Source organism: Leucopleurus acutus, assembly GCF_964270905.1.
Source record: "Leucopleurus acutus genome assembly, chromosome: 3".
Lineage (NCBI taxonomy): Eukaryota > Metazoa > Chordata > Mammalia > Artiodactyla > Delphinidae > Leucopleurus > Leucopleurus acutus.
In genome coordinates this window covers 41,091,197-41,115,309 of record NC_139145.1, presented here as the reverse complement: position 1 = coordinate 41,115,309, position 24,113 = coordinate 41,091,197, and the positions used below count along the sequence as shown (strand labels likewise).

Sequence of the window (24,113 nt, the reverse complement as noted above, 5' to 3'; positions counted from 1 at the left end):
GGACTTTAACACCCCACTTTCACCAAACGACAGATCATCCAAAATCAAAATAAATACGGAAACACAAGCGTTAAATGACACATTAAACAAGATGGACTTAATTGATATTTATAGGACATTCCATCCAAAAACAACAGAATACACTTCTCAAGTGGTCATGGAACATTCTCCAGGACAGATCACATCTTGGGTCACAAATCAAGTCTTGGTACATGTAAGAAAACTGAAATCGTGTCAGGTATCTTTTCCGACCACAGAGCTATGAGACTAAATATCAATTTCAGGAAAAAAATCTGTAAAAAATACAAACACATAGAGGCTAAGCAATACACTACTAAATAACCAAGAGATCACTGAGGAAATCAAAAAATACCTAGAAACAAATGAAACTGAAAACACGATGACCCAACACCTATGGGATGCAGCAAAAGCAGTTCTAAGAGGGAAGTTTATAGCAATACAATCGTACCTCAAGAAACAAGAAAAATCTCAAATAAACAACCTAACATTACAGCTAAAGCAATTAGAGAAAGAAGAACAAAAAAGAAAGCAGAAGGAAAGAAACCATAAAAACCAGATCAGAAATAAATGAAAAAGAGATGAAGGAAACAATAGCAAAGATCAATAAAACTAAAAGCAGGTTCTTTGAGAAGATAAACAAAATTGAGAAACCAGACTCATCAAGAAAAAAAGGGAAAGACTCAAATCAACAGAATTATAAATGAAAAAGAAGTAACAACTGACACTGCAGAAATACAAAGGATCATGAGAGATTACTACAAGCAACTCTATGCCAATAAAATGGACAACCTGGAAGAAATGGACAAATTCTTAGAAAAGCACAACCTTCCGAGAATCAACCAGGAAGAAATAGGAAATATAAACAGAACAATCACAAGCACTGAAAACTGAGACTGTGATTAAAAATCTTCCAACAAACAAAAGCCCAGGACCAGATGGCTTCACAGTCAAATTCTATCAAACATTTAGAGAAGAGCTAACACCTATCTTTCTCAAACTCTTCCAAAATATAGCAGAGAGAGGAACACTCCCAAACTCATTCTGCAAGGCCACCATCACCCTAATACCAAAACCAGACAAACACGTCACAAAAAAAGAAAACTACAGGCCAATATCACTGATGAACATCGATGCCAAAATCCTCAACAAAATACTAGCAAACAGAACCCAACAGCACATTAAAAGGATCATACACCATGATCGAGTGGGGTTTACCCCAGGAATGCAAGGATTCTTCAATATACGCAAATCAATCAATGTGATACACCATATTAACAAATTGAAGGAGAAAAACTATATGGTCATCTCAATAGATGCAGAAAAAGCTTTCGAAAAAATTCAACACCAATTTATGAGAAAAACTCCCCAGAAAGTAGGCACAGAGGGAACTTACCTCAACATAATAAAGGCCATATATGACAAGCCCACAGCCAACATCGTTCTCAAGGGTGAAAAACTGAAACCGTTTCCACTAAGATAAGGAACAAGACAAGGTTGCCCACTCTCACCACTATTATTCAACATAATTTTCGAAGTTTTAGCCACAGCAATCAGGGAAGAAAAAAAAAAATAAAAGGAATCCAAATCAGAAAAGAAGTAAAACTGTCACTGTTTGCAGATGACATGATACTATGCATAAAGAATCCTAAAGATGCAACCAGAAAACTACTAGAGCTAATCAATAAATTTGGTCAAGCAGCAGGATACAAAATTAATGCACAGAAATCTCTTGTATTCCTATACACTAATGATGGAAAATCTGAAAGAGAAATTAAGGAAACACTCCCATTTACCACTGCAACAAAAAGAATAAAATACCTACGAATAAACCTACCTAAGGAGACAAAAGACCTGTATGCAGAAAACTATAAGACACTGATGAAAGAAATTAAAGATGATACAAACAGATGGAGAGATATACCATGTTCTTGGATTGGAAGAATCTACATTGTGAAAATGACTACACCACCCAAAGCAATCTACAGATTCAATGCAATCCCTATCAAACTACCACTGGCATTTTTCACAGAACTAGAACAAAAAATTTCACAATTTGTATGGAAACACAAAAGACCCCGAACAGCCAAAGCAATCTTGAGAAAGAAAAACAGAGCTGGAGGAATCAGGCTCCCTGACTTCAGACTATACTACAAAGCTACAGCAATCAAGACAGTACAGTACTGGCACAAAAACAGAAACATAGATCAACAGGATAGAAAGCCCAGAAATAAACCCACACACATATGGTCACCTTATCTTTGATAAAGAAGGCAAGAATATACAATGGAGAAAAGACAGTCTCTTCAATAAGTGGTACTGGGAAAACTGGACACCTGTATGCAAAAGAATGAAATTAGAAGACTCCCTAACACCATACACAAAAATAAATTCAAAATGGATGAAAGACCTAAATGTAAGGCCAGACACTATAAAACTCTTAGAGGAAAACATAGGCAGAACATTCTATGACATAAATCACAGCAAGATCCTTTTGACCCATCTCCTAGAGAAATGGAAATAAAAACAAAAATAAATAAATGGGACCTAATCAAACTTTAAAGCTTTTGCACAGCAAAGGAAACCATAAACAAGATGAAAAGACAACCCTCAGAATCAGAGAAAATATTTGCAAACAAAGCAACTGACAAAGGGTTAATCTCCAAAATACACAAGCCACTCATGCAGCTCAATATCGACAAAACAAACAATCCCATCCAAAAATGGGCAGAAGACCTAAACAGACATTTCTCCAAAGATATACAGATTGCCATCAAACACATGAAATGATGCTCAACATCACTAATCATCAGAGAAATGCAAATCAAAACTACAATGAGGTATCACCTCATACCGGTAAGAATGGGCATCATTAAAAAATCTACAAACAATAAATGCTGGAGAAGGTGTGGAGAAAAGGGAACCCTCTTGCACTGTTGGTGGGAATGTAAATTGATACAGCCACCATGGAGAACAGTATGGAGGTTCCTTAAAAAACTACAAATAGAACTGCCATATGACCCAGCAATCCCACTACTGGGCATATACCCTGAGAAACCATAATTCAAAAAGAGTCATGTACCACAATGTTCACTGCAGCTCTATTTACAATAGCCAGGACATGGAAGCAACGTAAGTGTCCATCAATAGATGACTGGATAAAGAAGACGTGGCACATATATACAATGGAATATTACTTAGCCATAAAATGAAATGAAATTGAGTTATTTGTAGTGAGGTGGATGGACCTAGAATCTGTCACACAGAATGAAGTAAGTCAGAAAGAGAAAAACAAATACTGCATGCTAACGCATATGTATGGAATTTCAGAAAGTGCTACTGATCAATCTAATGGCAGGGCAGGAATAAAGACGCAGATGTAGAGAACAGCCTTGAGGGCACTGGGTGGGGGAAGGAGAAGCTGGGATGAAGTGAGAGAGTAGCACTGACATACATACACTACCAAATGTAAAATAGATAGCTAGTGGGAAGCAGACGCATAGCACAGGGAGACCAGCTCCGTGCTTTGTGACCACCTAGAGGGGTGGGATTGGCAGGGTGGGAGGGAGAGCAAGAGGGAGGGGATATGGGGATACACATATATGTACAGCTGATTCACTTTGTTATACAGCAGAAACTAACCCAACACTGTAAAGCAATTATACTCCAATAAAGATGTTAAAAAAAAAAAGACAAGAATGAAGTGTTCTACACAGAGTCTTCCTTTCATGAAGGATTTCTCTGTAGCATGCAATGCTGTTTGATAGCATTTTACCGGCAGTAGAACTTTTTTTTTTTTCGGTACGCGGACCTCTCACTGCCGCGGCCTCCCCTGTTGCGGAGCACAGGCTCCGGACGCGCAGGCCCAGCAGCCATGGCTCACGGGCCCAGCCGCTCCACAGCATGCGGGATCCTCCCGGACCGGGGCACGAACCCGCGTCCCCTGCATCGGCAGGCGGACTCCCAACCACTGTGCCACCAGGGAAGCCTGTAGAACTTCTTTCAAAATTAAAATCAATTCTCTCAAACCCTGTTGCTGCTTTATCAATTGTTTATGTAATATATAATATTCTAAATCCTCTGTTGTCATTTCAATACTCTTCACAGCATCTTCACCAGTAGATTCCGTCTCAAGAAACCACTTTCTTTGCTCATTCATAGGAAGCTACAGTGCTTCAGTTTTTGTTGTTAGATTCCAGCAATTCAGTCACATCTGTAGGCTCAACTTCTAATTCTAGTCATCTTGCTATTTCTACCACAGCTGTAGTGACTACATCCACTGAAGACTTAAACCCCTCAAAGTCTGGAATGAGGCTGGAATCATCCTCCAAACTCTTGTTAATGTTGATATTTTGACTTCTTCCCATGAATCACAAATGTTCTTACTGGCATGTAGAATGGTGAATTCCTTCCAAAAGGTTTTCAATTTACTTTGCCCAGATCCATCAGAGGAATCACTATCTTCAGCAGCTACAGCCTTATGAAATATATTTCTTAAATAAGTCTTGAAGATCAAAATCAAAATTACTCCTTGATCCATGGGCTGCAGAAAGGATGTTATATCAGCAGGCATGAAAATATTCAATTTTGTTATATATCTCTGACAGAGCTCTTAGGCAACCAAATGCATTGCCAATGATCAGTAATATTTTGAAAGGAATCTTTTTCTAAGCAGTAGGTCTCAACAGTGGGCTTAAAATATTCAGTAAACCATGCTGTCATCCAGGTTTTGTTATTCCATTTATAGAACACTGGCAGAGTAGATTTTAGCATAATTCTTAAGGGTCCTAGGGTTTTCATAATGGTCAATGAGCATCGGCTTCAACTTAAAGTCACCAGCTGCATTAGCCCCTAATAGAGTCAGCCTGTCACTTGAAGCTTTGAAGCCACTGACCTCTCTAGGTATAAAAGTTCTAGACTGCATCTTCTTCCTTATAAATATAACACTGCGTTGTCTACACTGAAAATCTGTTAAGTGTAGCCACCTTCATTAATGATCTTAGCTAGATCTTCTGGATAACTTTTTGCAGCTTCTACATCAGTACCTGCTGCTTAACCTTGTACTTTTATGTGATGAAGATGGTTTCTTTCCTTAAACCTCATGAACCAACATCTGCTAGTCTCAAACTTTTCTTGGGCAGCTTCCTCACCTCTCTCAGCCTTCATGGAATTGAAGAGAATTAGGGCCTTGCTCTGGATTAGGCTTTGGTTTAAGGGAATGTTGTGGCTGGTTTGATCTTCTCTCCAGACCACTAAAACTTTCTCCATATCAGCAATAAAGCTGTTTAGCTTTCTTTTCATTCATGTGTTCACTGAAGTAGCACTTTAATTTCCCTCAAGAACCCTTCCTTTATATTCACAACTGGGCTAAGTGTTTGGCACAAGAGGCCTAGCTTTCAGCCTATCTCAGCTTTCGACATGCCTTCCTCATTAAGTTTAATAATTTCTAGCTTTTGATTTAAAGTGAGACACATGACGCTTCCTTTACTTGAACACTTAAGAGACCACTGTAGGGTTATTAACTGGCCTAATTTCAATATTATTGTGTCTCAGGGAATAGGGAGGACCAAGAAGAGGGAGAGAGATGGGAAACGGTCAGTCAGTGGAGCAGTCAGAACACAGAGCATTTTCTTAAGTTTGCCATCTTATATGGGTGCAGTTTGTGGTGACCTAAAATAATTACAATAGTAACATCAAAGGTCACTGATCACAGATCACCATAACAAACATAATAATGAAAAAGTTTGAAACACTGCAAGAATTACCAAAATGTGACAGAATCATGAAGCATGAGCAAATGCTGTTAGAAAATTGGCACTGGGGCTTCCCTGGTGGTGCAGTGGTTGAGAATCTGTCTGCTAACGCAGGGGACATGGGCTCGAGCCCTGGTCTGGGAAGATCCCACATGCCACGGAGCAACTAGGCCCGTGAGCCACAACTAATTGAGCCTGTGCGTCTGGAGCCCGTGCTCCGCAACAAGATAGGCCACGAATAGTGAGAGGCCCACGCACTGCGATGAAGAGTGGCCTCCGCTTGCCGCAACTAGAGAAAGCCCTCGCACAGAAACGAAGACCCAAAACAGCAAAAATAAATTAATTAATTAATAAATTCCTACCCCCAACATCTTCTTAAAAAAAAAAAAGAAAGAAAGAAAAATGGCACTGATGGACTTGTTTGAAGCAGGGTTGCCACAAACCTTCAATTTGTAAAAAAAAACTGCAGTATCTGCAAATCAAAGTGAACCCCAATAAAACAAGGTATGCCTGTACATGAATTAAAGCAAAGAGAGACCCAGCTTTTCAAGAGTTTATGAAACTTTCAATATAAGGAATACTTGCAAATGTCTTTTTCTACAGCCAATTTTTGAAGTATCAAATTAATTATTTAAATTATCCAAGTATTGATTTTCCTTCTCAGGATCATACTACACTCTACCTTGATATAACTAGACTGGAGTGAATGCTGGAAAATATTTGCAAATCATTTAACTGAGAAGGCACTTGTATCTAGAATATATAAAGAATTCCTACAACTCAATTTTTTAAAAAAGACAAGCCAATTAAATAATGGGCAAAGAATCTGAATAAACATTTCTCCAAGGAAAACTTACAAATGGTTAATGAACACGTGAAAACATGCTCAACATCACTAGCCATCAGAGAAATGCAAATCAAAAGCTCAATGAAATATCTCTCCACGCTTACTATGATGGCTATACTGAAAAAGACAGATATCAACAAGTATTAGCAAGGATGTGGTGAAACTGGAACACTCATACACTGCTGGTGGAAATGTAATAGTGCAGCCACTTTAGAAAATAGTCTGGTAGTTCCCCAAAAGTTTAAACATAGATACTATATGATCCAGCAATTCCACTCCAAGGTATATGCACCCCACACACAAAAAGGACACCTACACAAAAACCACAAATGTTCATTTGTATCAGCCAAGTAGCAGAAACAACTCAAATGTCCATCAATGGATGAATGGATAAACAAAATGTGTTATATTCATACAACAAAATATGATCTGGACAGTAAAATGAAGTAATGATACATGCTACAACATGGATGAACCTTGAAAACATGCTAAGTGAAAGAAGCTAGGCACAAAGGATCACATACTATACAATTCAATGTATACAAAATGTCCAGAATAAGCCAATCCATAAAGACAGAAAAAAGACTGACATGCATAGGGCTAGGGGAAGGGGATTGGTAGGAAATTGGAAGTGACTGCCGATGGATACAGGGTTCCTTTCTGGAGTGATAAAAATGTTCTAAAATTGTTTGGGGTGATGATTTACACAGTTCTGTGAACACATTCAAAACCACTGAGCTGTACACTTGAAACAGGTATGTGAATTATATCTTAATAAAGCTGTTACTTTTTTAAAAAGATACTTGTTCAGGAAGCTGCCACATGAAATATGAACCTTTATGCTTTTTAAACTAAAAAATTCAGCCTTAATAGTCTATAAATGAGACACCTTCAAGACACAAAATTTATTAAACGTGACATTTTATTAATAATTCAAGGATTAACACATCTTTGCTAATCTTTTTGAGATAGTACCATGTAGTGTAAATTATACTAAAAAGAGAAATACTAAAATATTCCATAACTTGAAATTTGTTAGTTTAACATCAAAACTAACTCCATAAGATAGGCATTGTCTTACTTTAGTTTCGAAGAATCAACTTGCCAGGGTAACATATTTACTAAGTAGGGAAACTACTTCATATCCTACTGATTGTAAAACTAATTTTCTTTCCACTAACCATGCTATTTCCCTAACAGGACAGATCTAGGAATCCGAAAACCTGGATTCAAGTTAAAGTCTGGGATCATGCCTTCCTAGATGTTGGCCAATTTCAGTTTTTTCATCTGTAAATCTCAAAGGATTATAAGAAGGATCAAAATGAAATAAAAAACAAGAAATGTTTTTGCACACTGTAAAATTTTATTACAATTCTTTTTACTGTTTAAAATAAATATAAATTTTCTGATAATGAAAACAAACTTTAAATACTGGAAAAAACATTCCTATAAACTAAAAGTAAAACGTTGAAATTGGCAAAGAAAAATGGTTAGAAAAAGGCTTTCTTTATCTCTGACACTGTTAGGGTCCCCTTTATCCCTACATAACAGAATTTTGATCTCTCTAGAAAAGCCTGGATGATAATACTGCAGATAAAAATAGAGCTACAAGGTTTTAGCCATCACTATATCACTAAACCTCATGGAAACAAAAGAAACATAAGGGGAAAGTGCTGGTTCACTGTTCTTTCACCAGGAATTATAATAACATATAAAAATAACAATTTTAACAGCTCTACCTTCAACTTTCAGATTTCTTTGATTAATCATCAAAATCCTATCAACTCTAAAAAGCTAGCATTATATATATAGCTATACCATGGAATACCCTGCCATGAAAAAAAATCATTTTTTAAAGACTAACAACACAGGAAAATGCTCACAAAACATCGCTGCATAATAAAAGCAAGACATAAGGAAGTTAAAATTCACTGAGCACTACGATGCGTCAGAAATTTTTTTTTTGCGGTATGCGGGCCTCTCACTGCCTCTCCCCGTTGTGGAGCACAGGCTCCGGACGCGCAGGCTCAGCGGCCATGGCTCACGGGCCCAGCCGCTCCGCGACATGTGGGATCTTCCCAGACCGGGGCACGAACCCATGTCCCCTGCGTCGGCAGGCGGACTCTCAACCACTGCGCCACCAGGGAAGCCCTACATGCTTAATCTTAATGAATCTTTATAACAGCCCCTTAAAATATTATCAGCATTTTACAGGTGAAGAAACTGAGATGTACCTTTCTGATAAGTGACACTAAGGTTACAGAGCAGTAAATGAGAAACATGGATTTGAACCTATCCAATCCCCATCCGTTCTTCCAAAAGATATGTCATTCTTAGGTGCCCAAACACTCATTTTACACACTAAAATGGTGACTAAGGAGCCCATACTCTAACTACTGCATTATACTCCATAGATACCATTTTTATTTAAAAATGAATAAATTAAGATAGGTTAGCGTCTCCAGCTTGAGCTGAGATTCAGAACTGTCTGGGTAAGGCCACAGGAACAGACTGCATCAGGGTTTGGGGCTGGTGGTCCTGGAATGGGAAGGATATCCTGTTGTCTGAGTCAGTGCTGGCCCTTGGACTCCTAGTCTAGGCTCTATGGAGAAAGATGCTGTAGGAAAAGGCTCAAGTTGGTCCTGTGAAGGAGGCTAAGACACAGGGACATACTTGTGTGACACGAAATTAGAAAAGCCGAGAGTAAAGCAGCTTGATTTGAAACACTGTGACAAGTACAAACACGCAGCACTGCTCTTGCAGCTCCATATTTTGCAATTCTGACATCCAATAACATACCCTGGGCAAGGATAGCCGCAGAAGTTAAAGAGTAAGATGCCACCCTCCAGGTACCATTTTGAGCAGAGGAAATCAACCAGATAGGAACAGAGGAGAGGAATGTGAGAAGACTGAGTTTCTGGGAAATATTTGGGGGACTTCAGGAAATAACTAGATGAAATAAGGAAGATGGCGGTCCTGCTTCAGCAAGAGGGACCAAGAGTCAGTGACTGTTAGTAATTGTCACTCTTTTGTACCCAATGAAGTGGTGAAAAGTAGAAGGTATTAAAAAACTGGAAGGAAATAACAGAATATTAACAGGTCTATCTCAGGGTGGTATAATTTCAGGTGATTGCTACTGCCTTTAAATTTTCTATATTTCCCAAAAACTGCCTACAGCGAACAGTATAATTTTATAATCGGGGGAAAAAGGTTTTTTAAAAGTCAACCATTCAATTCTAGTAATACAAAAATGCTATTTCTAAGATTAAATTTCAAACGTACACCAAAATCTGTGTTTCAAACCTCTAGAAAATTATATCTTGTTATATATGCAAAGTAACTGCCACTCTTCTTAGAACTGGGAGTACATTTTGTTACAGTTATACATTTCAATCAAAACAAAAGAAGTATTGTACCCACAAAACTTATTCTACCCCACTACATTTACTGTTAACAATATTAACAATTTTAATATTGTTTCAAAGTAAGAAGCTCATATTCATTGGCAGACCAGAGTCTTAAAATTTAGGACCAGCAGACCAAGACAAACAGACAATACTTCTAAAGAGGCAGAAGTTCTGAGCTATACAATTAACCTCATGAAATAATTTATATCAATCATCCACTGTATACATGGTTGCACCTTATGCTGATAACTCATGCATCATAAACCGACTTCCTAAAATGATGACAGTAATGAAGTCTGTAATTGTTAAATAGTTCCTATAGCCTGTCTTTGGATATTCTTTTCTCAGGTAATAAAGAAAAGCTCATGGGTATCTTTGTAAACATACCCTTAAGGTCCATTTCATAGTAAGACTGTTTGTAAAAGCAGAAAAAAATTTTGAGACATAACCCCAGCTATTAATCCTGTATGATAATATTCATTTAGAAAACAAGTATCAAAAATAAAAATCTGTTTTGGATACCTACCAAAGCCTCAGTTTCTTAACGGTGTTCATGAAAAGTATTTTACTGGTAAAGGAAAACTTTAAATTCAGTCATACATTTCAAAAATGGCTCACATTCTTACCTGGAGATTTGATGTCCGGCATAGAGGAGCAGGGCAGTCAAAACATATAGGTAAAGCTGAACCAGATGCTGCCTGGGCAAGGTTAGTAGCACAACACTTAAGATATAACCTGTAGTAGAAGTTAAGAGAGATACAAATAAAATTCGATTCTAATTTAGTCTTCCAGTTAATTACAATAATAAAAAGAGCTTGAAGTAAATTACTTCCCAATTAGGTTTCAACAACTTTGAGCTTTTTTACTTCACTACCAAAGCAAGTTTAGGACAGCAAAATCAGTATGGATTTTTCTATTAAAAATATAAAGCATTTTTCACTTCCTTTGTAGATTTTTCTACTTTATAATCACATATATCACCCAAAGGTACAAGAAGATTACTCCATCATCTACCTTTCTTTGTCTCCTTATTTCTTCTATGCCATTTCTCTCATTCTCTAGTCCAAGAAGAACTGAGTGTCTTACTGTCCCTCTCTATGACTGCGCCTTCTGTGACTCAGATTTTATTTTTCCAACTCCGAAGGACCCGCTACCTCCTATATCTTCAATCATTCCCCTGACACCATCCTCACCTCTCTTTTCAAAGGATGTGCAGGGCTCTTCTCCCTAGTCTTAAAGAAAAACTTCTCTCCACAGATTTCTCCTTTTCCTGTTACCTATTTTTCTCATTCCACTGACAAATGTTATAAATTATCTGTACCAAAGCCTCTATTTTCTAACTATTATTCCCTCTTTACCCCTTACAATCTTAGATCCTCTACAAATCCCCTTTTCTTTTCTCTAAAGAAACTTGAAAGTCAACAATTACCTACTTGACAAATCTAAGACTCAAGTTTAATCCTTGTCCCAGCATCTGAAGCAACTGACCTCAAAACTTATTCTCTAGGGCTTCCCTGGTGGCGCAGTGGTTGAGAATCTGCCTGTCAATGCAGGGGACACGGGTTCGAGCCCTGGTCTGGGAAGATCCCAAATGCTGCGGAGCAACTAGGCCCGTGAGCCACAACTACTGAGCCGGCGCGTCTGGAGCTTGTGCTCTGAAACACGAGAGGCCGCGACAGTGAGAGGCCCACTCACCGCGATAAAGAGTGGCCCCCGCTTGCCAAAACTAGAGAAAGCCCTCGCACAGAAACGAAGACCCAACACAGCCATAAATAAATAAATAAGCTTTCATTTAAAAAAAAAAACAAAAAACTTATTCTCTGGCTCTGTGACGTGGATTTCCTTTTACTCTCTAAATCCTTCTCTCTACTTTCTTTTCACCCTCTCAAGTGAACATAGAAAATTTAGTTCCTGAACAACTTCTATTCTCTATGTAAAGTATCTAGCTCAAAGAATCTATTTTCTTGTTTCAAATATACCATTCCAGATGACACAACGATAGTTCTGAGAACCCACTACATAAGCAAAAAACCTTTAATCATTTCCTATTCTAAGTAGACATCTCGTAGCTCATGATGCCTGAGATATACTCCACTTAAATGTCCTCATATACAATGAGTACAAATCCTCCTCCCTCAACAAGCTAGCTCACCTCACCCTCTTTCACTCTCCTAAATCCCATTCACTCTGACTCAAACCTGAGTCCCCTGTTATCACCCAGTCCCACTGAGTCTTCCTCAACAGATCTGTTACGTCACCCCTCCTTTCCAGACCCTATGCCCCATCTTAATCCACTCTGTAATGTAATAATTTATTGATACTAATTGCTATTTTTCTTTGTCTCTTCCCATCCATATCCATCCTATGCTTTGTTACCAGGGTAATATTCCCAAAACTATCACTTTCATTGACACAACCCTCTTGCTCTAAAACCTTCAAAAGTATGGAACCTCTCAGTGTAACATTCTATGTCTTGCAAAAATCTGATCCTAGTTTATTTTCCCCTTATGAATGAGTCTTTATTAGGGCACAGATGTCCCTTCTTAGCACCTAATGTCTCGCTCAGGCTGAATCGATCATACTTAAAGCTAAACAAACAGGAGTGGTGCTAGAGACTACAGACTTCCCACACATCCTAACTTCAAGAACAACCCAGCAGAAGCCAGAGATATATATTTCTATTTGCTTTTCATTTCTTAAAATGATTTCCCCAAAATAATTATGTTAATCCCTATCTCACAGGACCTTAGAAGTATTTAAAAGGATATTTATTATATCTAGCAAGCATTTTTACTGTTTGTGGCTGAAGGATTTTCTAATCAGTCTATTGCATGAAACGTTTCCTTAAATTCTTGACTTTTAATGAACTATCATTTTCCTTTCCATATATTATCTTTCCCTTCTCCAGCACATCTCATAAAATGAGCTGCCAAATCCTCTAGATTGAACATACTCATTTCATTCATTCTTTCAATTATTCAGTCATTCAACCAACATTATTATGTGTAAAGTATGATCCATATGCATTCCTAGACATGGAAAATCCAAAGAAAAAATAAAAAGATTCACAGTCTAGTGAAAAAACAAACAAGAACAAAAGTATGATACATTACTGGTGCTCTATTAAACAAAAATTAGAAGGGCTATGGTTAAGTGATTAAGTTTGACCTGGACCTCAAAGAATGAAAGGATCTTTACTAGGCTAAGAAAAGGGGGAAACATTCTAAGAAAAAAGAACACAGCAGGTCCAAAAGCCATGAAAGCACGAAGGATATTTTCAGGAGACAGTAAATTCTGTAGGCTAGACTAAATTCTGGTGTAAACAGAAAGAGTATTGGGAGGGTACTGGGAGATGATGCTGATAGAACTGGTGGCTAAAGCCTCAGTATAAAGACTAAAATATGATAATAAGGAGCTTAGCCTGGGCTAATGTTCTCAGATCCTTTAGATACCATTTTGGTGAGGTAAGAAAACAAAAAACAACAAAAACCCTATGGCTCACCTATACCCCCATTTTTACAATCCAGTGAAAAAATAATTCTGTGATAATAAAATATATCACACAAGAAGATTTTTGAGAGATTATGAATACTTATGCTGATATAAGAGCAGTAGGAATAAATCATCTGAACTACAATAAACAGTTGATCCTTGAACAATGCCGGGGTTAGGAGCACCAACCCCTCCCCCTCCTCTTCAGTAGGAAACCTGAGTGTAACTTTACAGTTGGCCCACCATATCCACAGTTCCACATCCACGGATTTAACCAACTGTGGATCATGTAGTACTGTAGTATGTATCTATTGAAAAAATCCACATATAAGTGGACCTGCACAGTTCAAGGGTCAACTGTATACATAATCTAATTATTTGAAAAATACAAAACTACTGCTGATGCAAATATGCATCACTATTCATGCTACAGGATTATCCAAACAGAACACAACAAACTAAATTGATAATGATGAAGCTAACCCAACAGTAATGCATAATTAAAAAGCAAGACTGGCAGTATTTAAAAATGATGACCTGCTTAAAATAACATTGATGAATCTTCCTAACAAAATATAGAAATTTCTGCTATTTAAAGGATTATTTTAGCAGTGGGGGAAAAAATGAGGACATGGAATAAAACAGTAGCTTTGAATATAGAGTTGGCAGGGTCAGCTATGAGATACATATTCAAATAGGTCTTAGTGGTGATCTACTGGTGAGTGGTTGCGAACAAGGAAGTGAAGATGGTTCTGATGTTTTTAGCTTAGATAATTGAGAGGATGGCTTTGCTATTAAGACAGGAAATACACAAGAAGGAAGAGGATTGAGTTGAAGTAAAGATGATGAGTTCAGTAATAAGTTGAGGTGTCTGTAGAATATTTAGGTGGAGATATCTAACAGTAGTTAGAAATTCATTTATTCAGCATCAGGCACTAGTACTGGGAATACTGAGATAATAGACAACCCCAATCCTACCTTAAAGGAGTTAACAATCTAGTTAGGAAGATAGATGAGCATATGGACCCTTAGAATTCAGCACAATAAGTGCTATGGTGGAGGTACGAACTGGATACCGTGGGATCAAAGAGGAGGAACACTACCATAGACTAAGGTGCTCAAAAAAGCTGTGAAAAATGTAGATAGAGATTTGTAGCCAAAACTATGTGAAATCACCCAAACAACAGAAGATGAAAATTAAACACAAATTCTGGAATATCAAGACTAAAGCAGTCCAAAGAAAAAAATACAGCAAAAGAGTCAGAAGGAATGGTCAATAAGTTAGAAGAATCCAGAAACATTTTTAAGAAAGAGAAAGTGGTCAACAGCTTCACAAACATGGAAAGGTCTGCAGAATAGGGATATAAATGAAGTCTGAGTTTTACATGTTAGGTCACTAATGATTTTAGTGACTGCAGTTACAACAGAACTATTCTCACATCCACTCTTTCCTTTGCTATTGCTACCATGCTAGCTCTGGCTCTCATTACCTCTTGCCTAAAATCCTAATTGGTCTTCTTACCTCCAGTTTCTCCCCTCCCCAACCCATTACCCTATACAACATTGCCTAATCAATTTTAAGATGCAGCTCACCTGCTCTAAATTCCTTACTGACCCATCATTAGCTACCAAATTAAGCACAATACCTAACATCTGTATTCAGGGCTTTTCACAAATGGCCCCATTCTTCCTTTTCAATATTATTTCTATTCCCCTTTTTATATCTCATATGCTGCAAAACAGTTCTATAATTAACATTCCACCAATTACATCTGGACAGTCACTTTTCTTTGTTGTTCTCAGACAGAACCAACACTGGAAAGCTTCTAAGTTCAAAGGCACAATTATACTCCATAAGCACAAACATTAACACTGCTCACCTTGATTTTTAAGCTCTTAATAACAAACAATTAGAGGCTATAAAGGGGAAAAAAACTTATAATAGTAATAAAAAAGATAAAATACCTAGGAACAAACTTAACAATAAGCCTAAGACCTATATAAAGAAAACTTTAAAACACCCCAGAAGGACTCAGAAGAAATCTGAACATAGCAAGTCTCTCTGTGTTAAGGAAGAGTTAGCATCCTTAAGTTCTCTCTTCATCCTAACTTAAAATTTTAATAGTTTGCAATCTCAGCAAAGAGGTCAACAGGGTTGTTTTTGGAACAAGATTAGATAATTCTGAAGTTTATATAGAAAACTAATAATAACAAAAAAACTCAGAGAGGGAAATAAAGAAAAATGAAGAGACTAATTCTATCAGACAGTAAAATATAATCTAAATCCTCAATAATAAGAAACTAAAAAAACAGAAAAATGTTTAGAAATGGAATAAAACACACTGTACAAGCAGATAAATTCTAAATGGAGCAAAAGACTTAAAAGTAAAAACAAAAATAATGCAATAAAACATGACAATTCTTTATAAACTCAAAAACAGAAAAGGCTTTTTTAAATTGATTCAAAATCCTAAAGCTACAGAAAAAAAATGATAAATTCAATCACATAAAATAAATTCTGCATGTCAAAAAAATCTTAAGCAAAATCAAGAGAACTGAAATTGGAAAATATAATTCCAACTCATCACACAGGGTTTATTTCCATTATACCAAACTCCCATAAATTGGTAAGAAAAGGCTAACAAACCCATAGAAAAGTGAGCAAGGGACATGTACTGACAACTCTCAGAGGAGGAAATACGTTTTGTTAAAACACGTGAATAAATTCAATCTCACTCATAAGAGAAATACAAATTAATACTACATTAAAAAACAACCATTTTTCACTTACTGAGCAGCCAAATACTAAAGTTTGATAACTGTTTTGATAAGGGTGTAGGATTTCAGGAACTCTCATCCACCATTTGTGGAGGTACAAAATAGTAAAATCCTATGGAGAGCAGTATCAGTCAATAGTACAAATGTATATATACTCTTTAACCCGGCAGTTTCACTTCTAATAACTTATCCCAAGGCTATATTTGCACCTGTTGAAATGATGGCTATACAAAATTATTTAGTACAACACTGAATGAAACAGCAGAAGACAGAAGCTATCTAAAACGTCCTCCAATGAAGTAATTCGTGCAATAAATTACGGTACAGACATACAAGGGTACTATGCCACTATGAAACAGAATTGGAGGGCTGGGGGGAGAGTGAGGCCTCAACAGTTAATCAGAATCTTAAGATTTGGCAGAACAGAAAGTGTCAACATAAAAAAACAGTAAATATCTAAAAACAGCAGTTATGGCTCTATGATACACCATTAAGTTAAAAGTTTCAGGAGAGTAGTATTATGCTATCATCTGTACTAAAAAGGGAAATATATACATTTGTACTTCTATATTATACTTACATTTATATACCAATATATCTTTATATTTACTTATACATGCATAAAAATATCCGTAGAATCTGTAGGAAATAAAAAGAGCTACTTGTTGGGACTCAAAGTGAGAACTTAGTGGATGAGATAGGAGGAAGGCACTTTTCACTGTGTACCTTTTATGCTTTTTGGTTTATGAACCATAAACTACCAATTAAAAAATTTATTTAAGGGTGAAATTCTGTAAACTGGAACATTACATAAACACTACATAATACTGACACAGAGGTTACTCTAACCAAAAAACTGTTCAAGCTGAAAATATCTACTCATGTAATCACTGAGCTTACTCCACCATACCATGTAATTAAATGTATTTAAGGAGGCTCAATTGGGGCGTCCCTGGTGGTGCAGTGGTTAAGAATCCGCCTGCCAATGCAGGGGACACAGGTTTGAGCCCTGGTCCAGGAAGACCCCACATGCCGTGGAACAACTAAGCTCGTATGTCACAACTACTGAGCCTGTGCACCTAGAGCCCGTGCTCCGCAACAGGAGAAGTCACCGCAATGAGAAGCCCGCGCATCGCAAGGAAGAGTAGCCCCTGCTCTCCGCAATTAGGGAAAGCCCGCGGGCAGCAACGAAAAATAAATAAATAAATAAGAATAAAAGACGACTGAAAGCCTCCAAATTCTATCTGAATGAGGCTAAGCTTGTAAAAGTACTGATGTCTTTCCTTAAGGAGGGCAGAAATTCCAATGATCTGTCCTTTGTTTTTATTTGCATAAAACTGTATTTTTAAATAAATAAATAAATAATAAATTCTTAAAAAAAGAAAGAAGGCTCAGTTGGGTTCCCAAAGTTATAAGCTGGTGAGTATGAACTACAACTGTACTAGGACACATACAATTTCTGCAATTGATGTTTCTGGTTATTAGGCAGCTGTTTTTATAATAAATATTTCAATCTATTCAGAAATAATACATATGATAACCACATTTTTTTTTTTTTTTTTTGCGGTACGCGGGCCTCTCACTGTTGTGGCCTCTCCCATTGTGGAGTACAGGCTCCGGACGCACAACCTCAGCAGCCATGGCTCACGGGCCCAGCCGCCTCGTGGCATATGGGATCCTCCCGGACCGGGGCACGAACCCGTGTCTCCTGCATTGGCAGGCGGACTCTCAACCACTGCGCCACCAGGGAAGCCCCGATAACCACATTTTTAAAACCACAGTACGAATTACTTTAGCTGATCAAGCTAAAACTCTAAGCCAAGTACCCAACTGTTCTACTACAGACTGGAATTATTTTCCATATATTGGCTAACATACAAGCCTTGAATAAAGGGCTGAGAATTAGTGTTTTGCAGCATAAAAGAACCTTCTCATTTCAGAGACTTTCCCAAGGTAGTGCCAACTAACAGAGATGAGTTTATTGTACCCAGATGTTCTGCCTCTCGTGCACTGTCTTTTCTACTATACCATACTCCTTCCCACAATGGCTTACTTGGTAATCTCTTAGAGCTGTAAGGGGTTCTCAGGGCTAAGCTCTGAAACGCAGAAAGTTCTTTTATAGATTAAAATAAGTCTCATAGAGACAGGACAACCCTTAACAATTTTATAAAGATAACCTTCACAAATTTTAAAAAGATATACTTGCTGACAATTCTAATAATAAAAATATTAATAAAACCACTACAGTACATCATTCACACCACATCTTGAATTATAAAACAGCAATGTTAAATGAAAATATATTGTTGCTATCATTACATATAAAACAAAAACTAACCTAAAAATTAAGAATCATGACTTTTATTCTAGATGGATTTTATCTGCTTCCTGCCTCTATCTCTTGACTTTAATTTCTTTAACCTTTAACTCTAATTTCTTTCCACATTATTTCTACCACTAACTCCAAATCATATCAATTATATTTCAAGGAGTACTTTAATATTATAATATCATTTTCCATATTTCATTTAACTGAAATGAATACTTTATCTTCAAATGATACTAATGTTTTAGAACAATAAAAATACTGCATTTTAAAAAGCTTACTTTCTGAATTACTACCAAACCCCAAAATAATGACAAATTAGAACAGGCCAAATGCCTGGAAAGGTATTTCCTGTTATTTATTTTATTCATATTAAAATCTAAAATGTTTTCTTCTATGTACATCAATTATATCTTATAAACCTAGAAGAAAAAAATAAATTAAAAAATAAAATGTTTTCTTCTGCCTTCTAGTTTCATACACTAAAATCCAACACTATCTGTTTTCCTCTACCCCTAATAATTCATGTGCAGTTGTAAGACAAATAAGACTATAAACAAGATTCATACTCATCGACTATATTACTGTCATCTCAATGTAAAAGGACTTCATTTTACCCAAATTTAAGAATATTCAAAGACATAAAATAAATCAGAATGCTCACTAGAAGCTTAAGAAAGATGCTGTAGACACTTACCTACATAATGCATATTAAGAGCCAAATACTTATACTGGAAAAGAGGATTGTTATTGAGGCTACTCCTCTGTATCTGCTGGAAGAAGGAGCTGACATCCCATCTGTACAGGACATCCAACAGCATGATGCTTGGCACCCGCAGGGCCACATTTAACACTGCCTCCAGTTTCTCCTTTGCAGCCATGTTTTTTTCTTGGAGCAGACCTAAAATTCAGGAGATACAATATATACAAATAAGTCACCTCAAATAGCTTTCAGATATCCTCTTATCAATCTAATGGATTCTCACATACTACACAAAAACTATGTTACAATGTAAAAAAAGCTCCTTAGACACATCTACTACTTCTAGATATTTAGGAAATAAGCTTTGTATTGTGTTTTCACATGGACTCTCTCAGGTCTGCTCAACTTTAAGACTCTGATGAAATGTTCAGACCTCAAAATGTGTTTATAAAAAGCTCCTGGGCTTCCCTGGTGGCGCAGTGGTTAAGAATCCATCTGCCAATGCAGGGGACATGGGTTTGAGCCCTGGTCCAGGAAGATCCCACATGCCGCAGAGCAACTAAGCCCGTGCGCCACAACTCCTGACCCTGCGCACCACAACTCCTGACCCTGCATGCCACAACTACTGAAGCCAGTGCTCCTAGAGCCCGTGCTCCATAACAAGAGAAGCCACCACAGCAAGAAGCCCGCGCGCCACAACAAAGAGCAGCCCCCGCTCGCCGCAACTAGAGAAAGACTGCGCACAGCAACGAAGACCCAACGCAGCCAAAAATAAATTAGTAAATAAATAAATCCCATAAGCTGCACGGCATGGTCAAAAAAAAGCTCCTAATTCCAAATTTAGGCATTTAACAAAACACCCTATAAGAATACTGTAACCTTTGTCCAATTACCTTGAAAAGAAAAATTCACTCCTATAAAGATCTTTGAGATTTATGCAGCTTTTAAAAAAGAGGGCAAATTTTAAATAGTTATTACATGAAAAAGCCTAAGTTACTCAACAAGCATTTCATGATTGCACATTTAGCACACAGCTTCTCGTAGTCTATCCTTTTCCTTATTACTTAAAATCAAAACTGAAGTACTGAATTTACGTGATACAGATACAGTTCAGAGAACTCATGATATAGGTAAAGATAACATTATTTGCAATATTGTTTCCTTGAATCATTAAAATTAAATTCTTAGTCTGAAATTCCCACAATCTGCCTTCAAAGTAGGAAAAAGCTCATTAAATTCTTCCCCTGACACACAAACATGCTGGCACATGGAAGAAGTCAGGCATTGTGAGTCTGCAGCCTGTGTCTTTGCTTAGCTGTTGATTACTAGTGGTGGAATGGGGAGAAGAAAAAAAAAGAAAGGAAATGAAGGATCTCCCAGACAATCTACTATTTAAAAGGACAATTTGGCGTAATACTGCTTTATATGATACAGATGCAAATTAATCCAAGGAATTATAGACAAGAGAACAGAACAAACTAAAGTGGTAAAGGACAATTTTAGGACTAATGATAATTCTAGATTGTTGGCTCTGACAATATTCTTTTAAGAACTTTGCTGAGAAAGCAAAACACACTTCTAGCTTTGGCAGTAATTTCAGACATTACAGGACAAATGAAAACATTGATTTCTGAAGAAAATTATAGTGACAGATTGCTATGCTATGGTTAAATATTTGTCAGTATTTCCATTTCACCCTCTAATTTTCATAGCTTCCTAGCTCAGATAGCTGGGGGAAGAAAAGGCAGCTCAACTTAGCAAACGATTAATATAAGTTTTTCAATCACTTAAAAACTGATTTATTATATATCATTCCCACTACCCAAATGTTACGTATATCCTATCAATAATGTAGAATTAACATTTTTATAAATAAGAACTATAATTCTGATTACTTTAAAAGAACAAGACTGCTTTAATAATTTTCCTACATAAGAAAAAGATAATATTGTGAGAGAATCACAACCAAATAGCTGTGTCCTAAGGAGAAAAAAGCACTGAGAAATAAAATCTCTAATCAACATTTATTACAAATTATGCCATTTAGGAACCTAAATTTCTCAAAGCTCATGATATCATAAAGAAAAAAATATATATTCTGGGAAGAAATACACCAAAATATTCACATTAACATCCTTCCAACAGTGGCCCTGGCGTGGTTTTTATTTCCCTCTATCTTTTTCTGTTTGCCAAATGTTTCAGTATACCCATGTATTATTTGGTGGGGAGCAGCCAACTTGAAAAAATAAATTCTTGGTAAAAAGTGTAATGTAATGTGCCTAAGCTAACTAGATGACTTAAGGAAATACACAGAAAGTAACTACTTACTCTGGTGGTCAAACTGATAACTGAATGCACTCTTGGAGTTCATTTCAAAGTACACAAATGGGGCTTCCCTGGTGGCGCAGTGGTTGAGAGTCCGCCTGCCGATGCAGGGGACACGGGTTCGTGCCCCAGTCTGGGAAGATCCCACATGCCGCGGAGCGGCTGGGCCCGTGAGCCGTGGCCGCTGAGCCTGTGCGTCCGGAGCCTGTGCTCCACAACGGGAGAGGCCACAGCGGTGAGAAGCCCGCGTACCGCAAAAAACAAAAACAAAGTACACAAATGATAGATTTTTCTCACAAACCACCAGTCACCAGTGTGACTGGACCTAGGTAAAAATATCACTGACAGGCTTTATTCTATAATGGAAAAGTATTTTGCCATATTCTAGAATCCAATATAAATCACTACTGCTTTTGTAAGTAACAACAACAACAAAAAGAGACAATTACTGAGTTAATATTTGTGGTCCAGGACTTTGCTGGTGGCGCAGTGGTTAAGAATCCACCTGCCAATGCAGGGGACACAGGTTTGAGCCCTAGTCCGGGAAGATCCCACATGCCACGGAGCAACTAAGCCCACGTGCCACAACTACTGAGCCTGCGCTCTAGAGCCCGCAAGCCACAACTGCTGAAGCCCGCAGCCCTAGAGACCATGCTCCGCAACAAGAGAAGCCACCGCAATGAGAAGCCTGCACACCGCAACAAAGAGTAGACCCCACTCACTGCAACTAGAGAAAGCCCAGGCGCAGCAACGAAGAGCCAACGCAGCCATAAATACATACATACATACATAAATTTTAAATATTCGTGGTCCATATGTATTTCATCTGACTTAGAGCCTTTGTACGTTTTTAATGTTTTCGTTATTTTTAACTGTGCCCACTTCACTATTTATTGTAGCTCTTACAGGGGTAAAGAAAAAATTTAAACCAATCTTGCATTAGAAATCAAAATTTGAAATGCTAAGGAAAAAATCTCCCAGTTCTTACAGAGGACCATATTTCTATTACAAAAGGCCATTATCAGAATGGTATACATTCCCTCTTAATTACCACTACTTCTGCCTCACAAACAGAAGAATAAAAAGAAAATCTTGGGTTCCTAAAGCTATTGATACAGAAGAACATCCAAGACAGATCCCTAAACTCTACTGCCTGCAGAGAACGAAATATCCCCTTTAATAACAAATATATTGCTTACTAAATGTTTCATTTATTTCTGTATATGAGTGATATTTCAGTACATCGCTGGCAAACTGGCCATGTATAGGGAGGGACATGGAGGAAACAAATTTAACACATAGAAAACCAAATCTAAAATGTTACCCACAAGAGCTGTGGAAACAAAAGAGGGGGGAAAAAAAACACATTTTGAACCTTTCTACAGCAGAAGTGCCACATGATAGGGTGGTGACCATCACAGATAAATACCATACACCACACTCCAGCACCACACACTAAACCAACACCTAAACAAAATGTTGAAATATATCTTACCTGCAGATACCTGAAATCACTCACACGTGCCAAATGACTAACTTAAAAACATGAAATAAAAATGGAGCCTTCTCTACTGGGGTAAAGAGATTATTATACCACTAAGATGTTTGGTTCAAGCCTAATTTATCTTTTTCTTAGATTTGTTAGTGCTAATGAGCATATTCTAAGTCAGAGGGAGCTCAAAATTCTCTTAAAACCAAAACAATACCAAATAAGCCTCGAAAATAAGCACAAGAGCTGAAGGCAAAGAAAATTCAAAGGCCTGACACTCTCTAAAGCCAAATATATAAGATACTTCCTGCCTTGTTCAGTTACGTACATTTTGCTTTCTGTGCATGATTTTTTTTTTAATATCTTTATTGGAGTATAAGTGCTCCACAATGGTGCACCAGTTTCTGCTTTATATCAAAGTGAATCAGTTATACGTATACGCATATCCCCATATCTCCTCCCTCTTTCGTCTCTGTCCCACCCTCCCTATCCCACCCCTCTAGGAGGTCACAAATGTGCATGATTTTTAAATTTCCTCCTTGAAATGTGGAAAGAACTGGGAAAGTAACACTCCACCACACCATCTCAGAAAGTAATGAAAACTAAATGCGACTCATAGATGCTTTACACAGTAAAACAGCTTTAAAGAAAAAAATCCATCCTTTCTTTCCAATAACGGCAAAAAAAAAAGGCTCAACAAAAGCTAACCAAAAAGAGGACCAACCGATTTCATTAAATGACATTCCCAGGCTTGGAAGCAGCAAATTGCTACTTACAAACACAAGAATGCCCTGTACAAGTATAACATTGCATAGTTCATCCTTCATGTTTGTGGTTAGGACACACAGGGGGCCTCATTCTACACTTCCCTGAAAACACTACATTTTGGTTTTGAATATGAAGAAATCAAACAAATCATCAACAATATGAAAAAAACCTAAGTTTTTAAAGTCATAGCTCTTCTCATCTGCTGAA

The 24,113-nt window shown here is 37.3% G+C and overlaps 1 protein-coding gene across 1 annotated transcript in view; it reads right to left on the bottom strand.

The window, feature by feature from the left end:
• The window catches only part of RNF145 (ring finger protein 145), a 71,219-nt gene that overhangs the window by 45,014 nt on the left and 2,092 nt on the right, over positions 1–24,113 (bottom strand). The window contains exons 2-3 of the mRNA XM_082837332.1: positions 19,319–19,522; positions 10,652–10,760 (exon numbers count right to left, since the gene is read on the bottom strand). Of these exons, the coding sequence (XP_082693458.1) occupies positions 10,652–10,760; positions 19,319–19,502 (293 nt within the window). The 5' untranslated portion in view covers positions 19,503–19,522. The remainder of the gene's footprint in view (positions 1–10,651; positions 10,761–19,318; positions 19,523–24,113) is intronic.